The following is a 24,973-nucleotide window of genomic DNA, read 5'->3' as shown; positions in this document are numbered from 1 at the left end:
TTGCAGAGGATTCTGGATAAGAAAACACTGGGGGATCCATGCAAGTCACCCCTCCCTGGACTCCCTTGGGTGACTAGTTTTCAGAAATGTCTGGGTTTGGTAGGTTTCCCTAAATGGCTGCTGAGTCCAGGACCAAAAATGCAGGTGCCCCAACCCGCAAAAACAGGTTGTTTTGTATTTGATAATTTTAATGTGTTTTTATCGGGAGACTTAGGGGAATGCTTATTGGAAGGAAATTTGTGGCTCCTCTCAGATTCCAGAACTTTCTATCACCGAAATGTGAGGACAATGTGTTTTTTTGGCCAAATTTTGAGGTTTGCAAAGGATTCTGTGTAACAGAACCTGGTGAGAGCGTCACAAGTTACCCCATCCTGGATTCCCCTATATGTCTAGTTGTCAAAAATGCAGAGGTTTGGTAGGTTTTCCTAGGTGCCGGCTGAGCTAGAGACCAAAATCCACATCAACACTTTCCCAAAAGAAAACGTCAGTTTTCAATGAAAAAATGTAATGTGTCCTTGTTGCGTTTTGGTGCAATTCCTGTCGCGGGCACTAGGCCTGTGTAACAGAACCTTGTGAGAGCGTCACAAGTTACCCCATCCTGGATTCCCCTATATGTCTAGTTGTCAAAAATGCAGAGGTTTGGTAGGTTTTCCTAGGTGCCGGCTGAGCTAGAGGCCAAAATCCACATCAACACTTTCCCAAAAGAAAACGTCAGTTTTCAATGTAAAAATGTAATGTGTCCATGTTGCGTTTTGGGGCAATTCCTGTCGCGGGCACTAGGCCTACCCACACAAGTGAGGTACCATTTTTTTTATCTGGAGACTTTGGGGAACACAGAATAAAATAACAAGTATTATTGCCCCATGTCTTTCTCTAATTTTTTTCCTTCCAAATGTCTGACAGTGTATAAGAATAAAAAGACACCTATTCGAGAAATGCCTTGTAATTCACATGCTAGTATGGGCACCCCAGAATTCAGAGATGTGCAAATAACCACTGCTTCTCAACACCTTATCTTGTGCCCATTTTGGAAATATAAAGGTTTCCTTGATACCTATTTTTCACTCTTTATATTTCACCAAATGAATTGCTGTATACCATGAAAACCCATTGCAAGGTGCAGCTCCTTTATTGGCTCTGGGTGCCTAGGGTTCTTGATGAACCTACAAGCCCTATATATCCCTGAAACCAGAAGAGTCCAGCAGACATAATATATTGCTTTAAAATAATCTGCCATAGCTTGAAAAAGTTATGGAAGAAAACATCGACAGAAACTTTTTTCACCTCAATTTTAATATATATTTTTTATTTTAGCCATTACTTTCTGTAGGAAAACCTATACAAATGACCCATTGCTGAATTCAGAATTTTGTCTAATTTTCAGAAATGTTTAGCTGTCCGGGATCCAGCACTGGTTTCACACCCATTTCTGGCACTAGCTGGAAGGAGACTGAAAGCACAAAAAAAAAAAGAAAGAAAAAATGGGGTCTGTCCCAGGAAAATGCCAAAATTGTGTTGAAAAATGTGGTTTTCTGATCAAGTCTGCTTGTTCCTAAAAGCTGGGAAGATGGTGATTTTAGCACCGCAAACCCTTTATTGATGCACTTTTCAGGGGGAAAAAACACAAGCTTTCCCCCCCCCCCCTTGTTTAAAAAAAAAAAAGATTTTGCTGTGTTTTGGGTAATTTCTTGGTCTCCTCCAGGGGAACTCACAAACTCTGGGTACCTCAAGAATCCTTAGGATGGTGGAAAAAAACAGGAAGCAAATTTGGTGTGGGTAGCTTATGTGGACAAAACATTATGAGGGCCTAAGCGCAAACTTCCCCAAATAGCCAAAAAAAAGGTTTGGGACCTGGGGAGAAAAAGACCTGGCAGCGAAGGGGTTAATATCACTATGCTGAGGTGCATCATGGTTCATGTCCTGAGACATAGAACTTGCAGAAGTTTCTAAAGAGAGTATCAGATTTTTTCAGTGGTAGCTTGGCTTGATTTAAAAGTAACAATTTGACTGGGCTGGTAGAGGCTTTGGATGGCTCACTACAGAATGAATTGAGGTGAAGTGAACAAGAAGGAAAATTCCATCTTGAGGGGCTATTCACTCAGTTGTCATGACATGACCTATGAAAAGTTCAGATGGCTCCTCCGTAAACATAGCAGTTGTGTAAGGAAAAAAAAGTTATCAAGGCACTGGACTGATAAATTCATGTGACTCCTTGAGTCTTGGATTTATATTTTATTGCAAGTGCACTTTCCTTCAAGGAGTTTTCTTTTGTTTCTTACATATACCCTTTCTGAAGATCTCACCAACTCTATATGTTTCTCTTTCCTACACTGCGATCAGATCAGCCCATTGCTTTTTGGCAAAGATTCCCGAGACCTGGCACAGTAGATAGGGACAAACTTCCATTAGAGTTGTGCTCGAAAGCTACCACTTCCCTAGTCTAGAAAAAGCATAAGACATGGCTCTTTGAGCAGGTCTAGCCTAGTAGTGCTTCTCTGCAGTTCTCCCTGAAAACGAGGGCTAAGACACTGCATGGATACTCCAATCTTTGAAGGCACATGCAGTACTTATAAAAAACAAAACCAGTTCACAAATGGCCACAATGGATGCAAACATAAGCCTGAGGTGCCCATCCCTCATGATCTTGGTTAGATAATACAAATCCATTCCTGTGTGCTCACCACACATACTTGAGCATGCACATTCCTGGGCAGCTATCTTGAAATGGTCAAAAGAATGTAAGTTGTGGTCCTGCCGATAACACAACAGATGCCAAAAAGCAGAAATAAAAAATAAAAAATTACGTGAGAGGGATGAGGGCAAAGAGCCTCGAGCAGCGTTTGGTGGGGAGCATCGGGAAAAAGGTGAAAACACAAAAAAAAAAAAAAAAAAAAGAAAGAGAAGGGGAGATGCAGGAAAGCAGAGGACGAGCTTGAAAGAGCAATAAGAGGAGCGAGGATGGAAAGGGAAATTGAATGGGGACGTAGCAAATGGTGGGAGACAGCGAGTAATCACATGCCAGGCCAAGGAGTGTTTGAACAAATTGAAAAAAAGTTATTCCCTTGTCAGCAAAAATGTCACAAGTGAAAGGATAAATGTCATACAACAAGCTATTTGAGACAGGAATGCTCCTGTGAGGAACAGACATGAATGGAGGAAAGCAATTGGATCAAGAGTAGACAAGTAAGTCAGATAAAGCCAGCCAATCATGCCCAAAGGGCTGGACTAATCCCACTCCATACTGCAAACATCAGGTCTTACTGTTGAAGAGGTCTGTAGCTGAGATCTTAAAATGAGTCTCCCTTGATTAAGCAGAGAAAATATATGTAAAAATGTAATGGAGTGTCAACAACCTCATACCAAAAAGTATTAAAGTACAGCATTGAATAGAAATAAAAAGTATGAAATAACCACATCACACGGGGGAGTTTATGGTTCTGAGGTACTACTCACAACTGAAAAAAATGAAAAGTTGTTATAGTAGTACATCCTGGAATTGTGAAAGTCTTTCTACAGTTGTTGTAATCGATAAAAATAGAAGAAAATCAATTTAACATACTTTTTTAATCTGGAGAGTTTTGGACTTTCACCTCGAAAAGTAGGACTGGGCAGTGTCCTTCAGTGTTTATGAGATGTAACTTTTTAATCATATATAAGTAAAGTACATATTTTCTGGAGACGCAACTCAACATTCTAGCTTCTGGTCTGGAAATGTTGTTCTTCGAATCACATGTATTTATAGCTGATTGAGGAAATGTTCTGCTAATCCAATCTGCATTGTTAAAATTTCGTTACTGAGAAACGGCAAGAATATACAGATAAGAAGCACCAAACATAAACAAAAGAATACCAGAATTTTATAAATCCCAACCACGTAAATCATTTCCATTTATACTCTTGGTAATAAAATGTGAAGCATATTTTTGGGAAAACGTTAATTTTGAACAAGTGATATGTACTTTCTTGAACAATTACATACTGGCAAGACTGGGGCTTCTGTAAATCTTACCAACCAGAATAAACAGAGTTAGTTGAAAGGTTGAAGGATGTTTAAATGATCATTTTATCTAACAGTTTCAGTAGGGTAATACAATGCGAAACAATGAAGTTTCCAAGACATTTTAAATATTGAAGGGATTTTCCATGGACCGAGTGTTATGCTTAAAAAACCTAACCTATGCATAAAACTCCCGAAACAGATTCCTTTTTACAACTACAAAAATGATTGCCCTTTGTAACTGGGGCAGAATTCTATCCAGTCCTATATTACGCCAAAGAAATTAGGACAAAAAAAAACACATTTACAAGCTGGTCTTTCCAAAACATAGCAATAAAATGGTGCTTCAGTGATGATCTATTGGAGCCCAATCATGTTCTTTCCCATTTTCAAAATACATTATGTTTCAAAGGTAACTATGTAGGTTGTACACCTATATGTAGTCTTCTTTGGGCAATGTTGTCTGCATACTTAAATATATTAGAAAACAAGCCACATAACTTTAGCAGAAACGTTCCATTTTCCAATCTGCTGCATAGATACATGGCAAACAGATACATAAAAGCATTGCTATTATAATCCCTGATGGATGCAACTTTCCCCTATTAATCTGAACACAGTGGTCCAGATTATAAAGCTAGGATACCATGCAGGATTGAGGATGCTGTCCTAAAATCTATACAGACCCATGTAAGTGTGCAAGCCTAGTGTGGACAGAGGGGGTGACTAAAAATCAAAATGGCCAGGTATTACCTGGGGTTCCACAGTTCACTTGGAAACCGATCTGATAAATCAGAAAGAAATTGTGTTCTTGTGCCAGGACGTCCATTACTTACTCTAACTTAACACCTGGCCTCTGGGTCCAACAGTAGTTACAGGGTTCAGATTCAGGAATCACAGCTGTTTGGAGACAGTGATTAGAGATGGGACAAAAACATTGCAGCCTATACGGAAGATCCTTTGCAAAAAGATCAGCAAAGCATCCAATGGGTCACAAACAGCCTGGAGGTCAGCAGTGCATGTACAGTCCTTGCACAACTCTGGGTAAGCTAACCTTTGCTATATATAACAAAGTAAACAGGTGATTGAAAACAACCAGCCAAAGATTGACAACCATCTGCTGACTGAGATTCCTATAGGATTGAAAATGTCACTTACCCAGTGTACATCTGTTCGTGGCATTAGTCGCTGCAGATTCACATGTTGTGCATAGCCCGCCATCTGGTGTTGGGTCGGAGTGTTACAAGTTGTTTTTCTTCGAAGAAGTCTTTCGAGTCACAAGACCGAGGGACTCCTCCTCTTTTGCTTCCATTGCGCATGGGCGTCGACTCCATCTTCGATTGTTTTCCCCGCAGAGGGTGAGGTAGGAGTTGTGTGTGTTAGTAATAGTGCCCATGCAATGGAGTGAATAAGTATGTACCAATTAAGGTTTAAATAATATATTTACAAATGTACAAAGTTGAAGATAACTTCCAAACGGCTACAGGCTCCCGGGGAGGCGGGTGGGCACATGTGAATCTGCAGCGACTAATGCCACGAACAGATGTACACTGGGTAAGTGACATTTTCAGTTCGATGGCATGTGTAGCTGCAGATACACATGTTGTGCATAGACTAGTAAGCAGTTATCTCCCCAAAAGCGGTGGCTCAGCCTGTAGGAGTGGAAGTAGTCTGAAATAAAGTTCTTAGTACGGCTTGACCTACTGTGGCTTGTTGTGCGGATAGCACGTCTACACAGTAGTGCTTAGTAAATGTGTGAGGCGTAGACCATGTGGCTGCCTTACATATCTCGTGCATTGGAATATTCCCTAGGAAGGCCATGCTAGCGCCTTTCTTTCGGGTTGAGTGTGCCCTTGGTGTAATGGGCAGCTCCCTTTTTGCTTTAAGGTAGCAGATTTGGATGCACTTAACTATCCATCTGGCTATCCCCTGTTTTGATATTGGGTTTCCTGTATGAGGTTTTTGAAATGCAATAAACAGTTGTTTTGTTTTCCTAATTTCTTTTGTTCTGTCAATGTAGTACATTAATGCTCTTCTGATGTCTAATGTATGTAGTGCCCTTTCAGCTACTGAGTCTGGCTGTGGGAAGAACACTGGTAGTTCTACCGTTTGATTTAAGTGGAACGGTGAAATAACTTTTGGTAAAAATTTTGGATTGGTTCTTAGGACTACCTTATTTTTGTGTATTTGAATAAAAGGTTCTTGTATAGTAAACGCCTGAATTTCACTTACTCTTCTTAGGGATGTGATGGCAATGAGAAATGCAACCTTCCACGTTAAGAATTGCATTTCGCAAGAGTGCATGGGTTCAAAAGGTGGGCCCATGAGTCTTGTTAAGACGATGTTGAAGTTCCATGAAGGAACAGGTGGTGTTCTTGGTGGTATAATTCTTTTTAGGCCTTCCATAAACGCTTTAATGACAGGTATCCTAAATAGTGAAGTTGAATGGGTAATCTGCAGGTATGCAGATATTGCTGCGAGGTGTATTTTTATGGAAGAGAAGGCTAAATTTGATTTCTGTAAATGTAGTAAGTATCCCACTACATCCTTTGGAGATGCATGTAATGGTTGAACTTGCTTATTATGGCAGTAGCAAACAAATCTTTTCCATTTGCTTGCGTAGCAGTGTCTAGTGGATGGTCTTCTAGCTTGTTTTATGACTTCCATACATTCTTGGGTGAGGTTTAAATGTCCGAATTCTAGGATTTCAGGAGACAGATTGCTAGATTCAGCTATGCTGGGTTTGGATGCCTGATCTGTTGATTGTGTTGAGTTAACAGATCTGGCCTGTTGGGTAACTTGACATGGGGCACTACTGACAGGTCTAGTAGTGTTGTGTACCAAGGTTGTCTTGCCCATGTCGGTGCTACTAGTATGAGTTTGAGTTTGTTTTGACTCAATTTGTTTACTAGATATGGAAGGAGAGGGAGAGGGGGAAAAGCGTACGCAAATATCCCTGACCAGTTCATCCATAAAGCATTGCCTTGAGACTGCCTGTGTGGGTACCTGGATGCGAAGTTTTGGCATTTTGCGTTCTCTTTTGTTGCAAATAGGTCTATTTGAGGTGTTCCCCAAATCTTGAAGTAAGTGTTTAGAATTTGGGGGTGAATCTCCCATTCGTGGACCTGTTGGTGATCTCGAGAGAGATTGTCTGCTAGTTGATTTTGGATCCCTGGAATAAATTGTGCTATTAGGCGAATGTGGTTGTGAATTGCCCATTGCCATATCTTTTGTGCCAGGAGGCACAGCTGTGTCGAGTGTGTTCCCCCTTGTTTGTTTAGATAATACATTGTTGTCATGTTGTCTGTTTTGACAAGAATGTATTTGTGGGTTATGATGGGTTGAAATGCTTTCAACGCTAGGAATACTGCTAACAATTCGAGGTGATTTATATGCAGCTTTGTTTGATGTACGTCCCATTGTCCTTGGATGGTGTGTTGACTGAGGTGTGCTCCCCACCCTGTCATGGAAGCATCTGTTGTTATCACGTATTGTGGCACTGGGTCTTGGAAAGGCCGCCCCTAGTTTAAATTTATACTGTTCCACCATAGAAGCGAGATGTATGTTTGGCGGTCTATCAACACCAGATCTAGAAGGTGACCCTGTGCATGTGACCATTGTGATGCTAGGCACTGTTGTAAGGGCCTCATGTGCAGTCGTGCGTTTGGGACAATGTCTATGCATGAGGACATCATGCCTAGGAGTTTTAATACCATCTTTGCCTGTATCTTTTGTGTTGGATACATGGCTTGTATAACCTTGTGAAAATTTTGAACCCTTTGTGGACTTGGTGTGGCTATTCCCTTTGTTGTGTTGATTGTTGCTCCTAAGTATTGCTGTGTTTTGCACGGTAGAATGTGAGATTTTGTATAGTTGATGGAGAAACCGAGCTTGTGGAGGGTTTGTATGACATAATCCGTGTGGTATGAACACTTTGTTAGGGAGTTGGTCTTGATTAGCCAATCGTCTAGGTACGGGAATACGTGTATTTGCTGCCTTCTGATGTGTGCAGCTACTACTGCCAGGCATTTTGTAAACACTCTTGGTGCGGTTGTTATACCGAACGGCAACACTTTGAATTGGTAATGTATTCCTTTGAATACGAACCTTAGGTATTTCCTGTGCGAGGGATGTATCGGTATGTGGAAATACGCGTCCTTTAGATCTAAGGTTGTCATGTAGTCTTGTTGCTTTAGCAGTGGTAACACGTCTTGTAGCGTGACCATGTGAAAGTGGTCTGATTTGATGTAGGTGTTTAGTGTTCTGAGATCTAGGATTGGTCTCAGTGTTTTGTCCTTTTTTGGTATTAGAAAGTACAGTGAGTAAACTCCTGTGTTTATTTGTGTACATGGTACTAATTCTATTGCGTCCTTTTGCAGTAATGCTTGAACTTCTAGTTCTAGAAGGTCTAGATGTTGTTTGGACATATTCTGTGTTTTTGGTGGGACATTTGGAGGGATTTGGAGAAATTCTATGCAATAACTATGTCGGATAATTGCTAAGACCCAAGTGTCTGTTGTTATCTCCTCCCAAGATTTGTAAAACTGACTTAGTCTTCCCCCCACTGGTGTTGTGTGAAGGGGTTGAGTGACTTGTGAGTCACTGTTTGGTTGGAGGGGTTTTTGGACTCTGAAATTGTCCCCGGTTTCTAGGGAATTGTCCTCCTCTGTACTGGCCCCGAAAGCCTCCCCTTTGGTACTGTCCATGGTATGTAGACAGTGTTGTTTGTGAGGTGCTGGCTTGTGTGGCTTGACCCCGAAACCCCCCTCTGAAGGTTGTTTTGCGGAAGGTGCCGAAAGTGCCTCTGCCCTGCGGGGAATAGAGTGCGCCCATGGCCTTGGCTGTGTCAGTGTCCTTTTTCAATTTCTCAATCGCCGTGTCGACTTCGGGTCCAAACAATTGTTGTTCATTGAACGGCATATTGAGCACCGCTTGCTGTATTTCCGGTTTAAAGCCAGATGTGCGCAACCATGCGTGCCTTATGGTTACTGCGGTATTTATTGTTCTTGCAGCTGTGTCCGCTGCATCCATAGAGGAGCGTATTTGGTTATTGGAGATGTTTTGTCCCTCCTCAACCACTTGTTTTGCCCGTTTTTGAAATTCTTTGGGTAGATGCTCGATTAGATGCTGCATCTCGTCCCAATGGGCTCTATCATATCGCGCTAGGAGCGCCTGAGAGTTGGCGATGCGCCACTGGTTTGCAGCTTGTACTGCGACCCTTTTCCCAGCTGCGTCGAACTTGCGGCTCTCCTTATCCGGAGGTGGTGCCTCGCCCGATGTGTGCGAGTTGGCTCTTTTGCGAGCTGCCCCTACCACGACCGAATCTGGTGGCAGCTGTGAGGTGATAAAAGTAGGGTCCGTAGGCAGTGCTTTATATTTCTTCTCCACCCTTGCAGTTATCGCTCTACTCTTGACAGGGTCTTTGAAGATCTGCTTTGCGTGCCTTAGCATTCCTGGAAGCATAGGCAGGCTCTGGTAGGTGCTATGGGTGGAAGAGAGGGTGTTGAAAAGGAAGTCATCCTCGACAGGTTCTGCGTGTAACGACACGTTATGGAACTCTGCTGCCCTAGCTACCACCTGTACATATGCTGTGCTGTCCTCAGGTGGTGAGGGCTTGGTAGGTACGACTCAGGACTATTGTCTGATACTGGGGAGTCGTATAGGTCCCAAGCGTCTTGGTCATCTTGGCTCATGGTGGTATGAGCCGGTGAATATGACGGAGTCTGTGCCGGTGATATATGAGTCACAGGTGGAGGAGAGGGTGGCGGGGTCACCTTTTTAACCACTTTTGTTTGTGGTGTTTGTTCCTGTGTTTGGAACTCGAGTCTCCTTTTTCTCCTGATTGGGGGAAGGGTGCTGATTTTTCCTGTCCCACTTTGTATGAAGATCCGCTTTTGTGTGTGGTCCACGTCAGTGGACTGCAACTCTTCCTCAAATCTGTGTTTGCGCATTTGAGAGGACAGTGATTGTTCCTCTGAATATGAGCTGGCAGTCGGTTTGGTTGCCGGTCGTCTTGGCACCGAAACTGTGTCTTTGCTTGTTTTCGGCTCCGAGGCGAATTTTCTCTTTTTCTGAGTCGAGCCTTCTCGGCGTCGATCATCCTCGGTGCCTCTGTCTCTGCGTCGAGCAGCTTCGGTTCCGCTGTCTCGGCGTCGATCTTTTTCGGCAGCACTGTCTCGGTCCCGAGATTGCTGCGTGCCTGTGTCTCGACCGGAGTCGGACGATCTCAGCACCGCTTCGGCCTTTTTCGGTGCCGATGGACGGTCACCTTTTTTATGGGTTGAGCCATGGCCTGTTGGCGGTGGCGTCCCCTGCGCCTTGTCTGTTTTCTTGTGTGGTGCTTGCTTCGACGTTTTACTCACGGTTTCTTCGACGTCGAGTTCTTCCGAGTCCGATTCATGAATGGAGAAGGCTTCCTCTTCTTCTCCATGTTCTTCGAACCCACGTTGTCCTGTCGGCGTGGCCGCCATCTGCAATCTTCTGGCTCGCCGGTCACGGAGCGTTTTTCGGGACCGAAACGCACAACAGGCCTCACACGTCTCTTCCCTGTGCTCGGGCGACAGGCACAGGTTACAGACCAAATGTTGGTCCGTATAAGGATATTTATTGTGGCATTTAGGACAGAATCGGAACGGGGTCCGTTCCATCAGTGTCGGTCGTACACGCGGTCGGGCCGACCAGGCCCCGACGGGGGATCGAAATTACCCCGAAGGGCTACCGGAGCTCTTCACGATGCAGTGTCGATTCTATTCTAACCCGATACCGAACGAAACAATACCGACGTAGTTTTCCGAAGTTTTGACTAACTTTCCGTCCCGACCCGGAGCGAAAAGGAACACGTCCGAACCCGATGGCGGAAAAAAAAACAATCGAAGATGGAGTCGACGCCCATGCGCAATGGAAGCAAAAGAGGAGGAGTCCCTCGGTCTCGTGACTCGAAAGACTTCTTCGAAGAAAAACAACTTGTAACACTCCGACCCAACACCAGATGGCGGGCTATGCACAACATGTGTATCTGCAGCTACACATGCCATCGAACCTATATTTATCTGCAACAATAAATGGTCAATTATATCTTAGCATCACATTTTATACTTGGATGAAGGGAGTGATCTGATACCTTCTCAGCGCTTGAAAGAAAAGCTGAAAAGATCAAAATCAGGTTATGGACACCTAGTTCTTAAAGGTTCCATTCCAGTTCAAAGAGAGGATGTCAAATTAATGTATGTGTCAACTGGTTTAAGGAAAAAGATCAATGCACTACTGCACAACGACAGTCACTCTCTAGGGCAGTCACTATTTTCTGGAACTCTTTACCAGTGGAGCTAATAACACCATTATCATCATCATTCAGGAAACACGCTCTCAGTTTGTTGGCCCAGAATCACATGCTCTCTTGCCCTGGGTGTGAGGTTTCCTGCATTTGTAGTATTTATTCCTCTGAGGAACTACCCCCACAACCTTCTCTGAGCTTGGTTTGTATGCTGTGGACCAGCTGAGCATTGTTTATTTGACAACTTTCCTTTTTTCCATTGTAGGGGTACTCAAAATGTCTTACTATGTTTCTTGAAAAATAATTACACTTGTCATCGTTATAACATTAGATTCCATCATCTATCTGTGTTAACTTAAAAAGTATCAGTCAACTGTCAAGGACACCTACAGCTCGTCCTAATTCCCAAAAGGTGTTCACTGTAATTTGGTTATAGGTGGAACACCATTACAAATGGTCACATATCCACTGAAAAGGTGCTCTTATTTGTGAATTATTTGTGAATGTGAGATCACTTCTCAGACGAAAGACATGTCAACTGAAGATCAATAGAATTAAGAATGGCATTCCAAAGCCTGTGTAGCATTCATTCCCAGAACTTACACATATTACTCTGTTAGTTCCCTTCAGAAAACACCAATCCTTAGATTTAAACTCAAGTACCACGTCACTTTGGAGTATAAGCTGAACACCAACCACACAACATTCCTTGGGCGACTGCAAGATCAGACACTACATAGGTGGTCAATTGTAGAGGTTACTACATATTGAAGCATATATTTGTAAGATATTGATGTGTATTATCAGGTCAACAGCCCACTTTAAAAAAAATTCAATTTGTTTACAAAAACAGCTGAGACTAATGCCACATCTGCTCTTCGATCCAAACTTGACCTCTTAAAGATGTCTATCAAAGCAAAAGAGAAGCATTTCTACATTTTACATCACAAGAGGGGTGCACACTTATTACATTCAAAAGAATTACCTTTAAATCATAATTTAACCAGAAAAAGTATTACTATTCAATATCAACATCAAGAACGCTTTTCTTCAACCTTCAGTAGCTGAATATTCCTTGTTCCTGAGGTAGGACAGTGCTGGGGTGGAAAGGTGGAAATGTAGAGGGTAAAGGTAGTATTAAGAAATTGCCGAGATTCAAAAGCAAAAGAGAACAAATTTCAGGCAACAGCCGTACAGCAGTCATCTCTCTTCTGTGTTGAATACTCCTGTCTAATGTTAACCCCTGTTGTACCTCTCAGCCTTTACAGACCCACGTGTTAGCAAAGCAGGGAAGGGGAATCTAACTGCTTTCCAGCTATTAAGCTGAAGGTCGCAGAACAAATTAAAAAACTGTCAAATCACACTCCCCGTGAGACCCACCCCATCCGAATATAATGTTAAAAGGTGGACAAGTAGTGTCATCTACTCCGACAGACATGCTCAACCACTCATTACATTCTGGGATGGTCCCTCCGCATAGAAACATGCCATTGTCAAGCCTTTACTTAAAAAACCCTTTGCTGACCCCCTAAAATTTGAACATTACAGACCTATCTCCCTCCTGCCAGGACCCAGCAAAATCTTAAAGAGGTTTGTAAACAAGAGTCTCTCCTCTTACCTCTAGACAAATGGTGTATTACATCCTTCCCAAACTGGCTTTAGACCAGGGTGTAGTACAGAAATCGCTCTGATTGCAGCCATAAAAGAACTTAGAGAGGGTGAGAGGCTTTAATTCTACTGGATCTCAGCGCTGCCTTTGATATCGGCTCACATCCGGTTTTGGCTCAAAGACTGGAAGAAAGTAGGTATCGCTGGGATAGCGTTAAAATGGCTTGCCTCCTTCCTTGAAAACGGACCTTATCAAGTGTGAAGAACCCTTTATGTACAAAAACCTGCCCCCAAAATGTGGGGTTGCCCAGGGCTCGCTGATAAGTCCCACTCTGTTTAACCTATATGTTAGCCCATTGACCAAGATTATGAACACATGTGGTTTATCAATTATATCTTACGCAGATGACACAAAAACGTACGTCTCCCTCACCCCAACACCGAAAATACCTTTAATCAGCTTAACAACTGGTTACCGCTGGCAGTGGACCTGATGTCTTCAAGCAGTTTGAAATTAAATGGTTACTAGACGGAAGTCCTAGTGGTAGCCAATAATCTGGCTCGGTGGGTGGAGTTGAATTGGCCAGATTTTCTCGGCACTCTGCCCCAACATAAATCTGAGGTCAAGAGCTTCGGCCTTTGCATCAACAGCATGCTCTCCATGGAGGTACAGGCCAAAAAATTGACCGAAACTCAGGACACTAACATAACTTTTAAAATGGCTGCCTGAACCATCACATAGAGTGGTTGTGCAAGGTCTATTAACATCAAGAGTGCATTATAGTAACTCTCTCTACCTGGGGCATTCCATATCTGTTATAAGAAGACTGTAGGTGATCCAAAATGCTACAGCCCGAATTCTTTAAAAAAAATAAAAATCCCTAAAGATGAATCGACCACAGCAGCCCTGGCAACCCTGTGGTTATGAGAACTCAGTTCAAGGCACTCTGTCTTGCTCATCGAGCAATTTACAAGAGGGAGCCTTGGCTGATACAACAACTGGTAAGACCATACAACCCCACAAGAATGCTTCATTCTACAAACCGGCAACTATTGAAGTCCCAAGATTAAAAATTCAGGGATGGAGGACACTCATTTACTTTCCTTGCCCCTTAACTCTAGAACGCTCTTCCTCTGGGAATAAGAAAGACCGAGTCTGAATTAAGATTTAGAAAACTTTTGAAGACTTTCATATTTTGCTAAACTTGCAAATCTACTCTTTCAGTGAACTTGGAAGCACAAGGCTATGTTATCAAAACAATGTCTCGGCGCTGGGAGGCCCTTCTGGGTAGCCATGCACTTTAGAAATCTACTAGAATATAATATTTTATCCTAAAGCAGGTGCCAGGGAACACAGTTGAAATTGGCAACTCAAAAGATGATGCCTCTAGGTGAAAACATAAGTCGTTTTCTAGTCTAAAGCAGAGTTACCAAAAATAAACAGGTGGATTATGTGTGTAGGACTGCAGCAGGATATCAAGTTCCAATTATATTTCATGGTGATTTTCATACAAAGGGAACTGACATTTGGCTGCTGGAATTTTTTTACTATATAAAAAGTCATATCAACTCAACAAGGAAAACATAATGTATTTTCTCTCTCAATCACGTGATCTACCCTTGTGCAGTTTATACCACACAACATTATTTGACTTATAGAGTGCCGAACAATGGATGCCAGTAATCTGCATCTCACAATTTTTCAGAATATATTTAATTGATGTCATCCACTGCAGGCAGTTAGACAAAGGCCAAAAACCACTCACCTTTTCTCACAGTTAAAATGCTACGTATCACACTGCATTAGGAGTTCCCTTATTTCTGGACTAAGATGTTCCACAGCATTAGCAGCTTCTGTAATAGCTTTTCGATACAGTCCTTTTTTCTTTCGATTAAACCGCTGTTTGAAAAATTCACTGAAAGAACACAGTTTTGAAACAGATAAAAATGATGTTGTTGGCGAACCAAACCATGAAACCTTTGCTTCTTGCCAAGGGGGCTCTCCATATTCCCTCTGGCTTGTGATAATGCTGAGAATGCTTGCAGGCCACCAAGGAAAGCCATGGATCTTACCCCACACAATATCTCCTATTGTAAATGTTTTTCCTTCATCAGTGACACACATAGAAATACATTTAGTATGCAGCCTTACTGTTAATGGTGGTACTGTCTTATGACCATCTTTCGAAGATGAAGACACATCATCACAGGTTAAAAAGTCAGACACTGGAGATGTGAGTTCCGAGCTTGAAGACTTTGAGGAATCATCTAAACTGTCAGTGCTACATACTGAAATGCTTGAGGAATCTACATTTCTTTTGTGATAGTTCATAAGTAAGTTTAAATTGGTATGTCCATTTCTACAGTGAGGGAATCCCTTAAAGTCATCATCTTCCCCGGAGCTTCCTGAAGACATTTCTGGAAAAGCTTTTCCCGATGGCATGTTTGTGCAAAAAGGTGCTGAATCAGACTCCTTCCTGCACTGAAAAATATTTAGTTCATTGATAAGTTCTGCTTTATACACTGAAACACCTCCCCCATCTGCCATTCGATGGGGTTTTAGTCTGATTTTAGGAGGTGGCGCATCTGTACTGGAATGCATGGGCCTTGTCAGTTTCAGTTTTGGAATGGAAGCTAGCTCACTACTTTCACACTTCTCCACACAACTGCTAGTTTCTTGAATCCCTTCAGAGTCTATTTGTTTTGGTTGGTCACTTCCTCCATTTTGTAGTATACGTCTTGGGCAAAATGGCTCAACTGATCCATGGACCCGTGATGGAATTTCCACCACCTCCCCTGTCCCTTGCGGTGTGCTGAAAGATATCTTTATTACTGGACTTCTTGGCACCAATTCTTGAGAAATATGCTCAACCTCTTTCATTTCCTTTTTACCTCTTCTGTCATCAAATTCCAATTCATCATCCCTTTTCTGATCTTTCTGAATGTCAAGCGTTCCAACTGTGTGCAAGCTAGGACTATCATTGTTGTCATTTTCAGGATTTAAAGTATTTTTACACTTTTCACAAAGTACCTGTCGTGGTCGCAGTCTAATTGTGCTCATTATTAGTCTCCCAGAATCTCTATTTCGAGACAACCGCCTCTTGGTTCTTTTTATAGTCCTTGGAGGGGGCTGAGGTACCCACTGATTGTAGGAATGCCTTAGCCATATGGGAGGAGGAAAAGGGGCTCCTTCAAAATAGGGAGGATAGGTTGAACGTGTTCCTGGTGGTGGCACTGATGGAGGATCTGGATCACAGATACTCTTTTCAAAGGTATCACTTGAAGGATACGGAATTTCGAGCAGTGGCTGTACAAGGTTTCTGTCGTCATCAATTCCATTAATGGCACTGCTAGCAGAAGGATCATCTTGCTTTGGCAGCAAAGGTGGCGGGACACAAAACAACCCAGACCTATTTCAGTTTAAAAGAAATACACACAGTTAGAAGTCTTTACAAGACACTTATTAATAAAAAATATACATATTACAAGCAATGAAGAAATGTATAACAATTACAGGCTCCTTACTACCGTAGACTGTTCATGCTAGGTTTTAAATGGCGATTCATGTAGTCTCTTTAATGAAGCATTCACTTTGAAGAAAAATATATTGATGGGATGCATATTACAGTTTTACTGAATATAGATTTTAGGGACAACCTTTAGATAGATGTCTGCCATTGAATTTCCTGCACTGCAAGTGAACGCCACGTCAAAACAAGTCAGAAGCCGATAGTTACTTCAATGCACGTATAACAGCTCTCATGTTTTATTTCATAGACTTGTTATAGTTGATGAAAATCTACTTGACTCCGTAATGTCTGCCCACAGAATTAGAAGCAAAATCGAAATGTTTGAAAAGATGCTGGTACACAGGCTACGGCAAACCTTAAGTACACAGATAGTCTTTTCTAATCGGTGCTGCCAAGGAAAACGGCAGACGCCACCCCACAGAGAATCAGCAATTATGTCCCTCAGACTTTGGCAAGAGAGCCAGAGAAGGAAAAACAGTTCCACAATGGCCTCCTTTCAGTTAAAGCCTAACTTCAAGCACCACCTTGTTGCCCCCGAACAAATGCCTCACATTTGCCCAGGTCACTACGGTAGATTATAGAAGCTTTAACTGTACCTTATATTATCTATCCCACATTCTTTTGTTGCACCCAAGGCAGTAATTCAAGACTAAAGTTCCTCATGGAAGACATAAATCACTCCCCACTTTGCCCAGAGTACAGATACATACTACATTCAGCCAAACACCTGCACTGGGACAGAAACGTACTCCTAAACCGGAAGATGGGAACTGTGCATAAAGGCATCTCTTTTTTCATGTCACTGATTCGGCACATGCTTTAGAGTAACCACAAGTTCACAACAACATAGCTGAAAACTTCATGCATGAAACCAACACTTCCTACGGAGGACACTCTACGGACTGACAATCGACCAACCACTCACAACAATCGAAGTAGCCCCTTACTCTATGATGACTGCAGGAGGAAGCACAATAATCAGCAACACCTTTTCGTTGCACTCTTAAGATTCCATGCAGTTACAAGTGGGCTGCAAGGTTCAGAGGCACCCTAGAGACATCAAAATTCATCCGAAACTGTCCCACATAGGTTGCTAGTTTAACCTACACTCCACCAGGCATGGAGAATGTCCTCCTATTCGTTCACTCAAAAGCATTTGGGGGATCATGATGTTTTCAATTGCTATGCAAATAGCATAATGCAATACAATTACTGCAGCTCATAAGATAACACCCTTCTACTAGCTTGATGCCTGCATAACACTTTTTCATATACAATGCAAAGCTGCCAATTACATATGATGTACCCAATAAACCCTTTTCTTGTATCTACTAAATGCTTGGCATAAATAAATGACACAAGAGCATCCACATAGCCAGTAACAACAGTAAACAAAAAAAAAGAAAATAAAGTGTTTAATATTCTAGGATCATAACATGAACCACACTTTTCAAGTTGTAACTGAACACCAGAATATAGAATAAACAAAATCAGCGTAGTTCCCAATGACAAAACTCTTCATCCCCTTTTACCCATATCTCCAACTGTTTTAGAACTGCTGACTGCCACAGGCAGGATTAGAAAAAGGTTCTCCCGAACAAAGCTGCATTCTTAAATCCATTGGATGGGAATCCTTTGTGAACGTGCCTCAATTCATACAGGCACCACACCTCACCTTACAAGTGCAGTAATCTGCAAAGAACTCCAATGCATTGCATATCTGCCTACTGTTGCCATTAGAGCCCTGCCATTTCAAGCTAAACTGAGGAAATTTGGTCCGTTTCCCCTTTCTTGCATAACAATCTCTGTGGATGCAGTTACAAACGACCCACCTCACAATGGTGCTGATATTAAAGTTATCAATTCTCATCTATTCGATTACACCAATGTTTGGCGTAAGGTTCAGGCTTTCAATGGATTCACAAAGAATCCCAGTAGTTGTTTTGAAAATCTGCAAAGGTTGCGGCTTCAAAGGGAGTACTCAAAAAGTATATTGGCACGTGGCATTACAAGCCGCCGCACGCTGTTGCCAGCCTAAATGCAGATTAAAAAAAATAAAAAATTAAAGGGTGTTTTGCTAAACAAAGAACCATAAGGGTATTTTGTTCCCTTTAAGATCCCCTTCTCTATCAGCCGCATCTCTAGCCAGGAAACAGCTTTGTACTAAATTTAACAGAAGAACATTTCCACGATACTGCTGAAGACTATATATATTTTCACTGAAAAAAAAAAAAAACGTTACAGGGATGGTATAGTTAGGCTCACATTTTAAAAGTACAAAATCATACAATTAACATGTTATAGGTAGAGTTATCTCAAGTAATTATAACTCGTGCCCTAAGGTAACTATAACTTGCGCCATCGCCATGCTGTTTTTTGAATTTCTTTTACTGCTAATACTACATTAATATAATCAAACATGTTATCAAAGATGTCATGCGTGCAGTCATTTGTTGGCTAATTAGCAATGCATGGCGGCCAACCCCTATAACAAACCAACCCATCGCTGCGCTTGGCTTTTGGCTGTGCGCAGCAGGGGTTGGCCGCAGGGCCAGGCCTGTGGCCAGATGCTGCAACCAACCCTGCTAACCACCTAACCCCACGATGCGCACAAGTTAGCCGTGACCTGTCTCTCTAGGTGTGAGAATAAATGCGACAGGTTGTGTATGGGTGTGAGAGAGTCTGTGAGTGTTTCTTTGGGTGTGAGAGTGGGTGCGTCAGTATCTTAGTGGGTCTGTCAGTGGGTGCGTCTGTGTGGGTGTGTGAGGGTCTGAGTGCAGCTGTGAGGGGATTGCGTGAGGGTCTGAGTGCGGCTTGAGTGGGAGAAAGAGAGAGAGAGAGAGAGAGAGAGAGAAAGATAGAGAGTTTTTAGGCTTTGATAGATTAAATACTTAGAATGAGATATTTCTGGACAAATTGAAAAACAAAAATGTATTTGTCAATTAAAAGGAGTGAGATCACCTTTCATTATGAACCTTAAAATTTCGAAGTGTAAAAGTTAACCTTTAGACCACAGTAAGGAGTCTCCTACGATGCTTCCAGACATACCTATGATAATCAACCCACGCATGTGATTTGAAAGAAACGTGGATGTTCCATGTGTAGGAAGGTTTAAACAGTCAAAACACTAATAAGTAAACAAACACACTGCCAAGTGATACTAGGATTTGAACCTTTGGCCTCCTGAGTCACAGCACAAGACCGTGACCATTAGGCCAGAAGTGACTGCTGCTCTGCATTAAATTCGTACCAAACATCTTGCCAGTTGGAAGCTTTGAAGTCATTGCATGGAGAGACCATTGCAATGATAATCCCTCTCTCTTCCATCCCACTATGTGATGGAAGAGAGAGAGTGACAGGACTGTAAGGGGAGCCCAAAGATCCCAGCAGTCCTAGCAGCCTCCTCGTATCCTGAGGGAGACGGCCGGCATTGCTCCCCCCAAGCAGGGAGTTGCTTTTAGTAGCTGCTCCCTGCTCGTGGATGCAATGTTTTCATTTGTCTTCCCCGCATGCATATTCGCGTGCAGGGAAGACAGATGAACATTCCACTTTCTGCAAGTGAGAGCTGTTTGACAGCTCTCACTTGCAGAAAGCGGACTTTGCTTGCTTTTGCTTGGTGGGAGCTGTCAGCAAACACCCCAGGACATAGTAGGAGCCGCCCTTGGGGGATGGCGGTCCCCAGGGCCATCAATGGCTCTTCGAGAGGGGCAGCTTGGTCCCCATCCACCTCGGAATTTGCCTCAGGGAGATTCCTGGGGCCGGGGGTCCGTAACAGACCTCCTTCCTTCTATTTTAGCCTCAGGGAGGTGGTGGTCCTGGGGCTGACCCCAGGGCAAATATAAGCCCTGGTGGGCAGCCTCGTGTGCCCCCCTCCTTATATTTTCAGTGCCCCTGGGACCTGTCCCACCCAGAGGCTTTAAAATTAACACGCCCGGGAGACTGTACTTTATTTTTTTAAAAATAAATAAAAGAAGAAAAAAAAACAGGAATTCACAATGACATTGTGAATTTGCAGTAAAGGGTTTTGTATCTGGTGGGGACCCCAGCACCAGAACTTAGGGGTCAGGTTGTCTCTACCCTGGCCCCTTTTTCTTCTTTTTTTTGTGTGTTTTTTTTAGTGGGGCGTGGCTGAAGCCGAGTCTCAAGATGTCTGCCAACACTCGAAGTGTTGGCAGCCAATCAGAGCTCTGCATTGCCCTGCACGAGCTCATCATTCACGAAGTTCTTGTGGCCAGAGATATACAAGTTTGGATTTCCTTAAATTTCTCAAAACTACTGAATGGATTTACTCTAAATAAGCAAAAGCACAATCTACGTACTGAAGGCTAGCTTTCTACCAAATTGAGCGTAGTTCCATCCAGTGGTTCAGGCGGTAGTCGTGTTCAAAAGTCCTAAAGGAATTAACATAGGAAACACAACTTTTTTGACCCCACAAGATATATCATCCCGAAACTTTACATGTACAACAAAAATCACCAGGGCGCTTTTTTGGGGAAAACTTTGTGGCGATTAGTCAAATGGTGTCAAAGATAAAGGAAAGTCAAAAAATGCCTTTTCTATGGCATCGGCCCTAACTACACCTACCTAGTGGTGACCGTCACCCAGGTGGGGGGGAGGGGAGAGGTGTGTGTGTGTGTGTGTGTGTGTGTGTGTGTGTGTGTGTGTGTGTGTGTGTGTGTGTGTGTGTGTGTGTGTGTGTGTGTGTGTGTGTGTGTGTGTGTGTGTGTGTGTGTGTGTGTGTGTGTGTGTGTGTGTGTGTGTGTGTGTGTGTGTGTGTGTGTGTGTGTGTGTGTGTGTGTGTGTGTGTGTGTGTGTGTGTGTGTGTGTGTGTGTGTGTGTGTGTGTGTGTGTGTGTGTGTGTGTGTGTGTGTGTGTGTATAAATTTACAGGGAATTAAGGTCTACTATTCTACATTCACTGAACCAGGAATGTGACAAGACTAGAGCAAATTACATTTTTGTACTTGTAAAGAGGGAGAGTACTGTAATCAGTATAAGGGACGTTTTGACTCCCGGTGTCATTAAGTGTGCCCTTTTGTCTTTCCCAACTGGTTGAGAGCCATATCAGGCTTCCAATAAATGTTGGGCTCGCAGGTAAACCATTGTACAGCCAACTGGGCTTTAAGCACGGAAATTCCTGCAGCATTTCTTGCCAGAACACAGAGTTTGTGTTATATTGTGTATTGCAGAATACATAAAATAAGCATGATTGATCAATGCTGCTGATACACAAATCCCTGCACTTGCAGATACTTTCAAAAGGTACTGATGCTGCATTTACTCTGGTAGACAGAACACTGTGTCTCCAAGAAGCAAAGCACATCACTAACCATCATGCAATGTCTACTTATGCATCTTGTTTGCCGATTCAAAGCTACAGTTGATTATGAACAAACAGGAAGTTTTGCAAGGGCTAGTTCTTCCCAATTAAACTTAATGCACGGCGAACATTTTAGTTATGCAGTTTCTCGTAAGTTAAAGATGCAGGAAACCTAGACTTGAAAAGTGGTACAAATATTCTATAATTGTAAAACTGTATAACAAAGGGCATCCGTAATGCTACTACATCTGTTGAGTTGGAAATGCCAATTAGGGCTGACAGAATCTGCTCCTATTCATTCCTAGGTCTCTTATAGACCTTCCATCCAAAAAGGAGGGAGAAATGGTTTTGGAGCTAACAAAGAGGAGGTTATGCCATCTAACTAAGGAAGTGATTTAAACGTGCCAGAGACCCCCCTTAGTGGGTGAAGAGGTGACCCACCTCTCTTTTTTTAGGACTTCTGGGAATGTTTACAGTCAAGTAAAGGGGAGGTACTGCAAAGGTAGTGGAGTATAGGGCAAGAAAGTAAACCGAATAAGTAGAGAACATTCTCAAGCCTCTGGCCAGCGCACAGGGTAAGACAGGCACCAGTCCATCTCCTGAAAACATTGGTGTCTTGGGACAAATACATCTAAAGAAGGCCCTGCTAGAAATAAAACTTTGGGACACATGGCGACTCCCAGAGACTTGAACAGCTACATAAGGATTAGGTGGCTCACTACCTGTTTGAATGCTCCAAGGACACAAAAACCCTAACTCCTCTCTGAGAGGGCCAGGCTGACCACTAGGAATTAGACCTTATAGGAGCCATTGATTGAAAAGAGAACTGGTGCTCAGAAACTTGCAGCGAGTACCCAGGGCTGCAGGATTGACCAAAAAGTACATTTACAACATTTGGAGAAAAGGTGGGACATTTTGTCCACCTTCAAAGGATCGTGGCAAGGCAATGAAGGTTGCTTAGGGAGGTTGCATTCAAGGCAGAGGAAAACCAGGTTCATCCCAATTGCGGTTTTGCTCTGCAGAAAATTGGTTTAAACAGGTTCATTCTAATCTCTGCCTGGCAAAAGATATCAGTCATGCCTACTAGAAAGTTTTGAGAACTGAAAAAGTAAGTTCGAAGGTAAAAGCTTAGACTGGGGTGAGGCTTTAAATTTACCCCAGCAGCGAAACAATCTAATCTTATTTGTTCAATTTGGAGCTTTTTACAACTCCACCACAGCTTTAGAGCTTCCATCGAGGTAAAAATTGATTTTTTTAAAGAATGGAAACATCATTGCTATATTATCCAGAGACCAGTTATTCTGCCTGAATAGACTGTTAAGGCCATTTTCTTTCCTCCATGAACACCTTTTCCTTCCCATTGCTTTCTCTTATTAAATAGTTTATGCATAAAATTATGAAAGATTAGTGGAATACCAAGATGCACTATACACAAAATGATACATCAAACATAAATAATGGACCACTCTCATACAAATACAGTCATACAGAATTATGGCTAGTTGACATATGTTTTTTGTAGCAGTCCAAAATAGTCCTTATTTTCTCCTCTTCACACCAGAGGCCCAAAACTCCTAAGAAGTTGTGAGTAATTCTTTTAATTAACCTCACGCCATCATATAGAATACAGATGATTTAGCCGAGACGTGTTTCGTCCAACACTGGACTTTTTCAAGTTCTTTCTCACAGCTACTTGAAAAGACTTGACAAAATTATGCAATGAAGAATACAAAATTCATGCATCCAATTCAAAAGTTAGGGCCAGTTTGTTTGCAAATCCAAATTAAATTAAAAACCTGCTAATCTTCCAAAATATGGTATTGATCGTCTGTATCTTGGCCCTTGGTAAGTCGTAGCCATTCAGTACAGGCTACAGGATTTTGAAGTTGAAGAATTGTTGGAGTCAACTGAATAAGGATTTATTGGATGATCAATACCACATTTTGGAAGATTTGCAGTTGTATAACAACTACTTCATTGGTGTAGGATTCTGATAAACATATCACACCAAGGAAGTCACATTTCACAAACAATCTAGTAATCCAAACTTACAAATCTCCAAATTTGAAAGACCATATAGGACCCATCCTTCCTCTTGTCCCTCAGCATTTTCCCATTGTTGCAAATATTTAACTACGACTAGCCTCAATCTCCTCCAGTTCAGTACCTTAATATTGAGGCTGACTCTTGTTAATCCCATTTTATGCCACATTAAACACCTCACAACAAAGAACTAAACATGCTGCCAAAACCAGAAGGGCCTTTAGAGCACACTGAACGTAAAATATCAAAGTCATCACAATGCGGAAAATTCACACACACCCAGTGAGGCCTCCTTAAGGTGACAAATGTACTGAGTTTGCAAACTGTTATAAAATAGAGGACAGACTACATTATTTCTAGGCTTGAAAAACTAAACCCTACTGTAGCAGATGCAATCTATAGTCGTTTCCAATATATCTATTAACCTTCTGGTCTCCTACAATTATCAGAACAGCATTTCTATTTGTTAATATTTAGAATACAGACATCTCATAACTAAATGACTTGAAAACCTACACAACCATGGGAAGCACTGACATTTCATTATGTTTATTCATTCCCATAATCCTAAACATAATTTGTCCCTTCTATCCAACTTTGTTCTGAAATGGACTCTTATTCACTGCCAGTAACCTTGCTACATAGATCAGTAACTAAAAGTCCGATTACTTGAAACTGCTAAAAAAAGGTGTACCTCTAGAAAAACCAGTAAATACTGGGTTTTTCGTCGTTCCCTTTGTAGATATGACATATTCTCAATTAGCTAATAAACATTAGGAAACATGGAAGTGATTTATCCACGACTGAAAGAGGTAACAAGTCAAGGTAACAAGTCATTTCCATACCCCCATACAATAACTGGTAAATCTCCAGACTCTCACCACATATTTAATTCTATCCTCAGGTGCTTTAAGTGGTATGGCCAAATACAAAAAAAGCTATGACAAGCACATTTCGAACCCTCCTTCTGTGCCACTAATCCAGAAAGCTAAATGTCCCAAAAATAATGTTCTACAGTTCACACCAAAGGACACTCCCCCCACCCCCAATTCAATGCAGCCAATCATCTTGTGTTTTTCAACATTTGACAGAACAGGTTGTGTAATTAGGCCAGCGGTAAAATTCACAATGCCAAGAATTTATGATACTATTTCTAACATACCTTTTTAGTAGATGCCAGCATGGTGTGTATTTACCAGCATT

The 24,973-nt window shown here is 42.2% G+C and overlaps 1 protein-coding gene across 1 annotated transcript in view; it reads right to left on the bottom strand.

Annotated features, from left to right (window-relative positions):
* Positions 1–24,973, bottom strand: part of PWWP2B (PWWP domain containing 2B) — a 56,546-nt gene that overhangs the window by 3,075 nt on the left and 28,498 nt on the right. Inside the window, exon 2 of the mRNA XM_069239761.1 lies at positions 14,645–16,288. Coding sequence (XP_069095862.1) covers positions 14,665–16,288 — 1,624 coding nt within the window. The 3' untranslated portion in view covers positions 14,645–14,664. The remainder of the gene's footprint in view (positions 1–14,644; positions 16,289–24,973) is intronic.

This window comes from Pleurodeles waltl, chromosome 6 (assembly GCF_031143425.1).
Source record: "Pleurodeles waltl isolate 20211129_DDA chromosome 6, aPleWal1.hap1.20221129, whole genome shotgun sequence".
In the NCBI taxonomy this organism is placed as follows: domain Eukaryota; kingdom Metazoa; phylum Chordata; class Amphibia; order Caudata; family Salamandridae; genus Pleurodeles; species Pleurodeles waltl.
The sequence above is the reverse complement of the archived record's forward strand: the minus strand, read 5'-3'. Positions and strand labels throughout refer to the sequence as shown.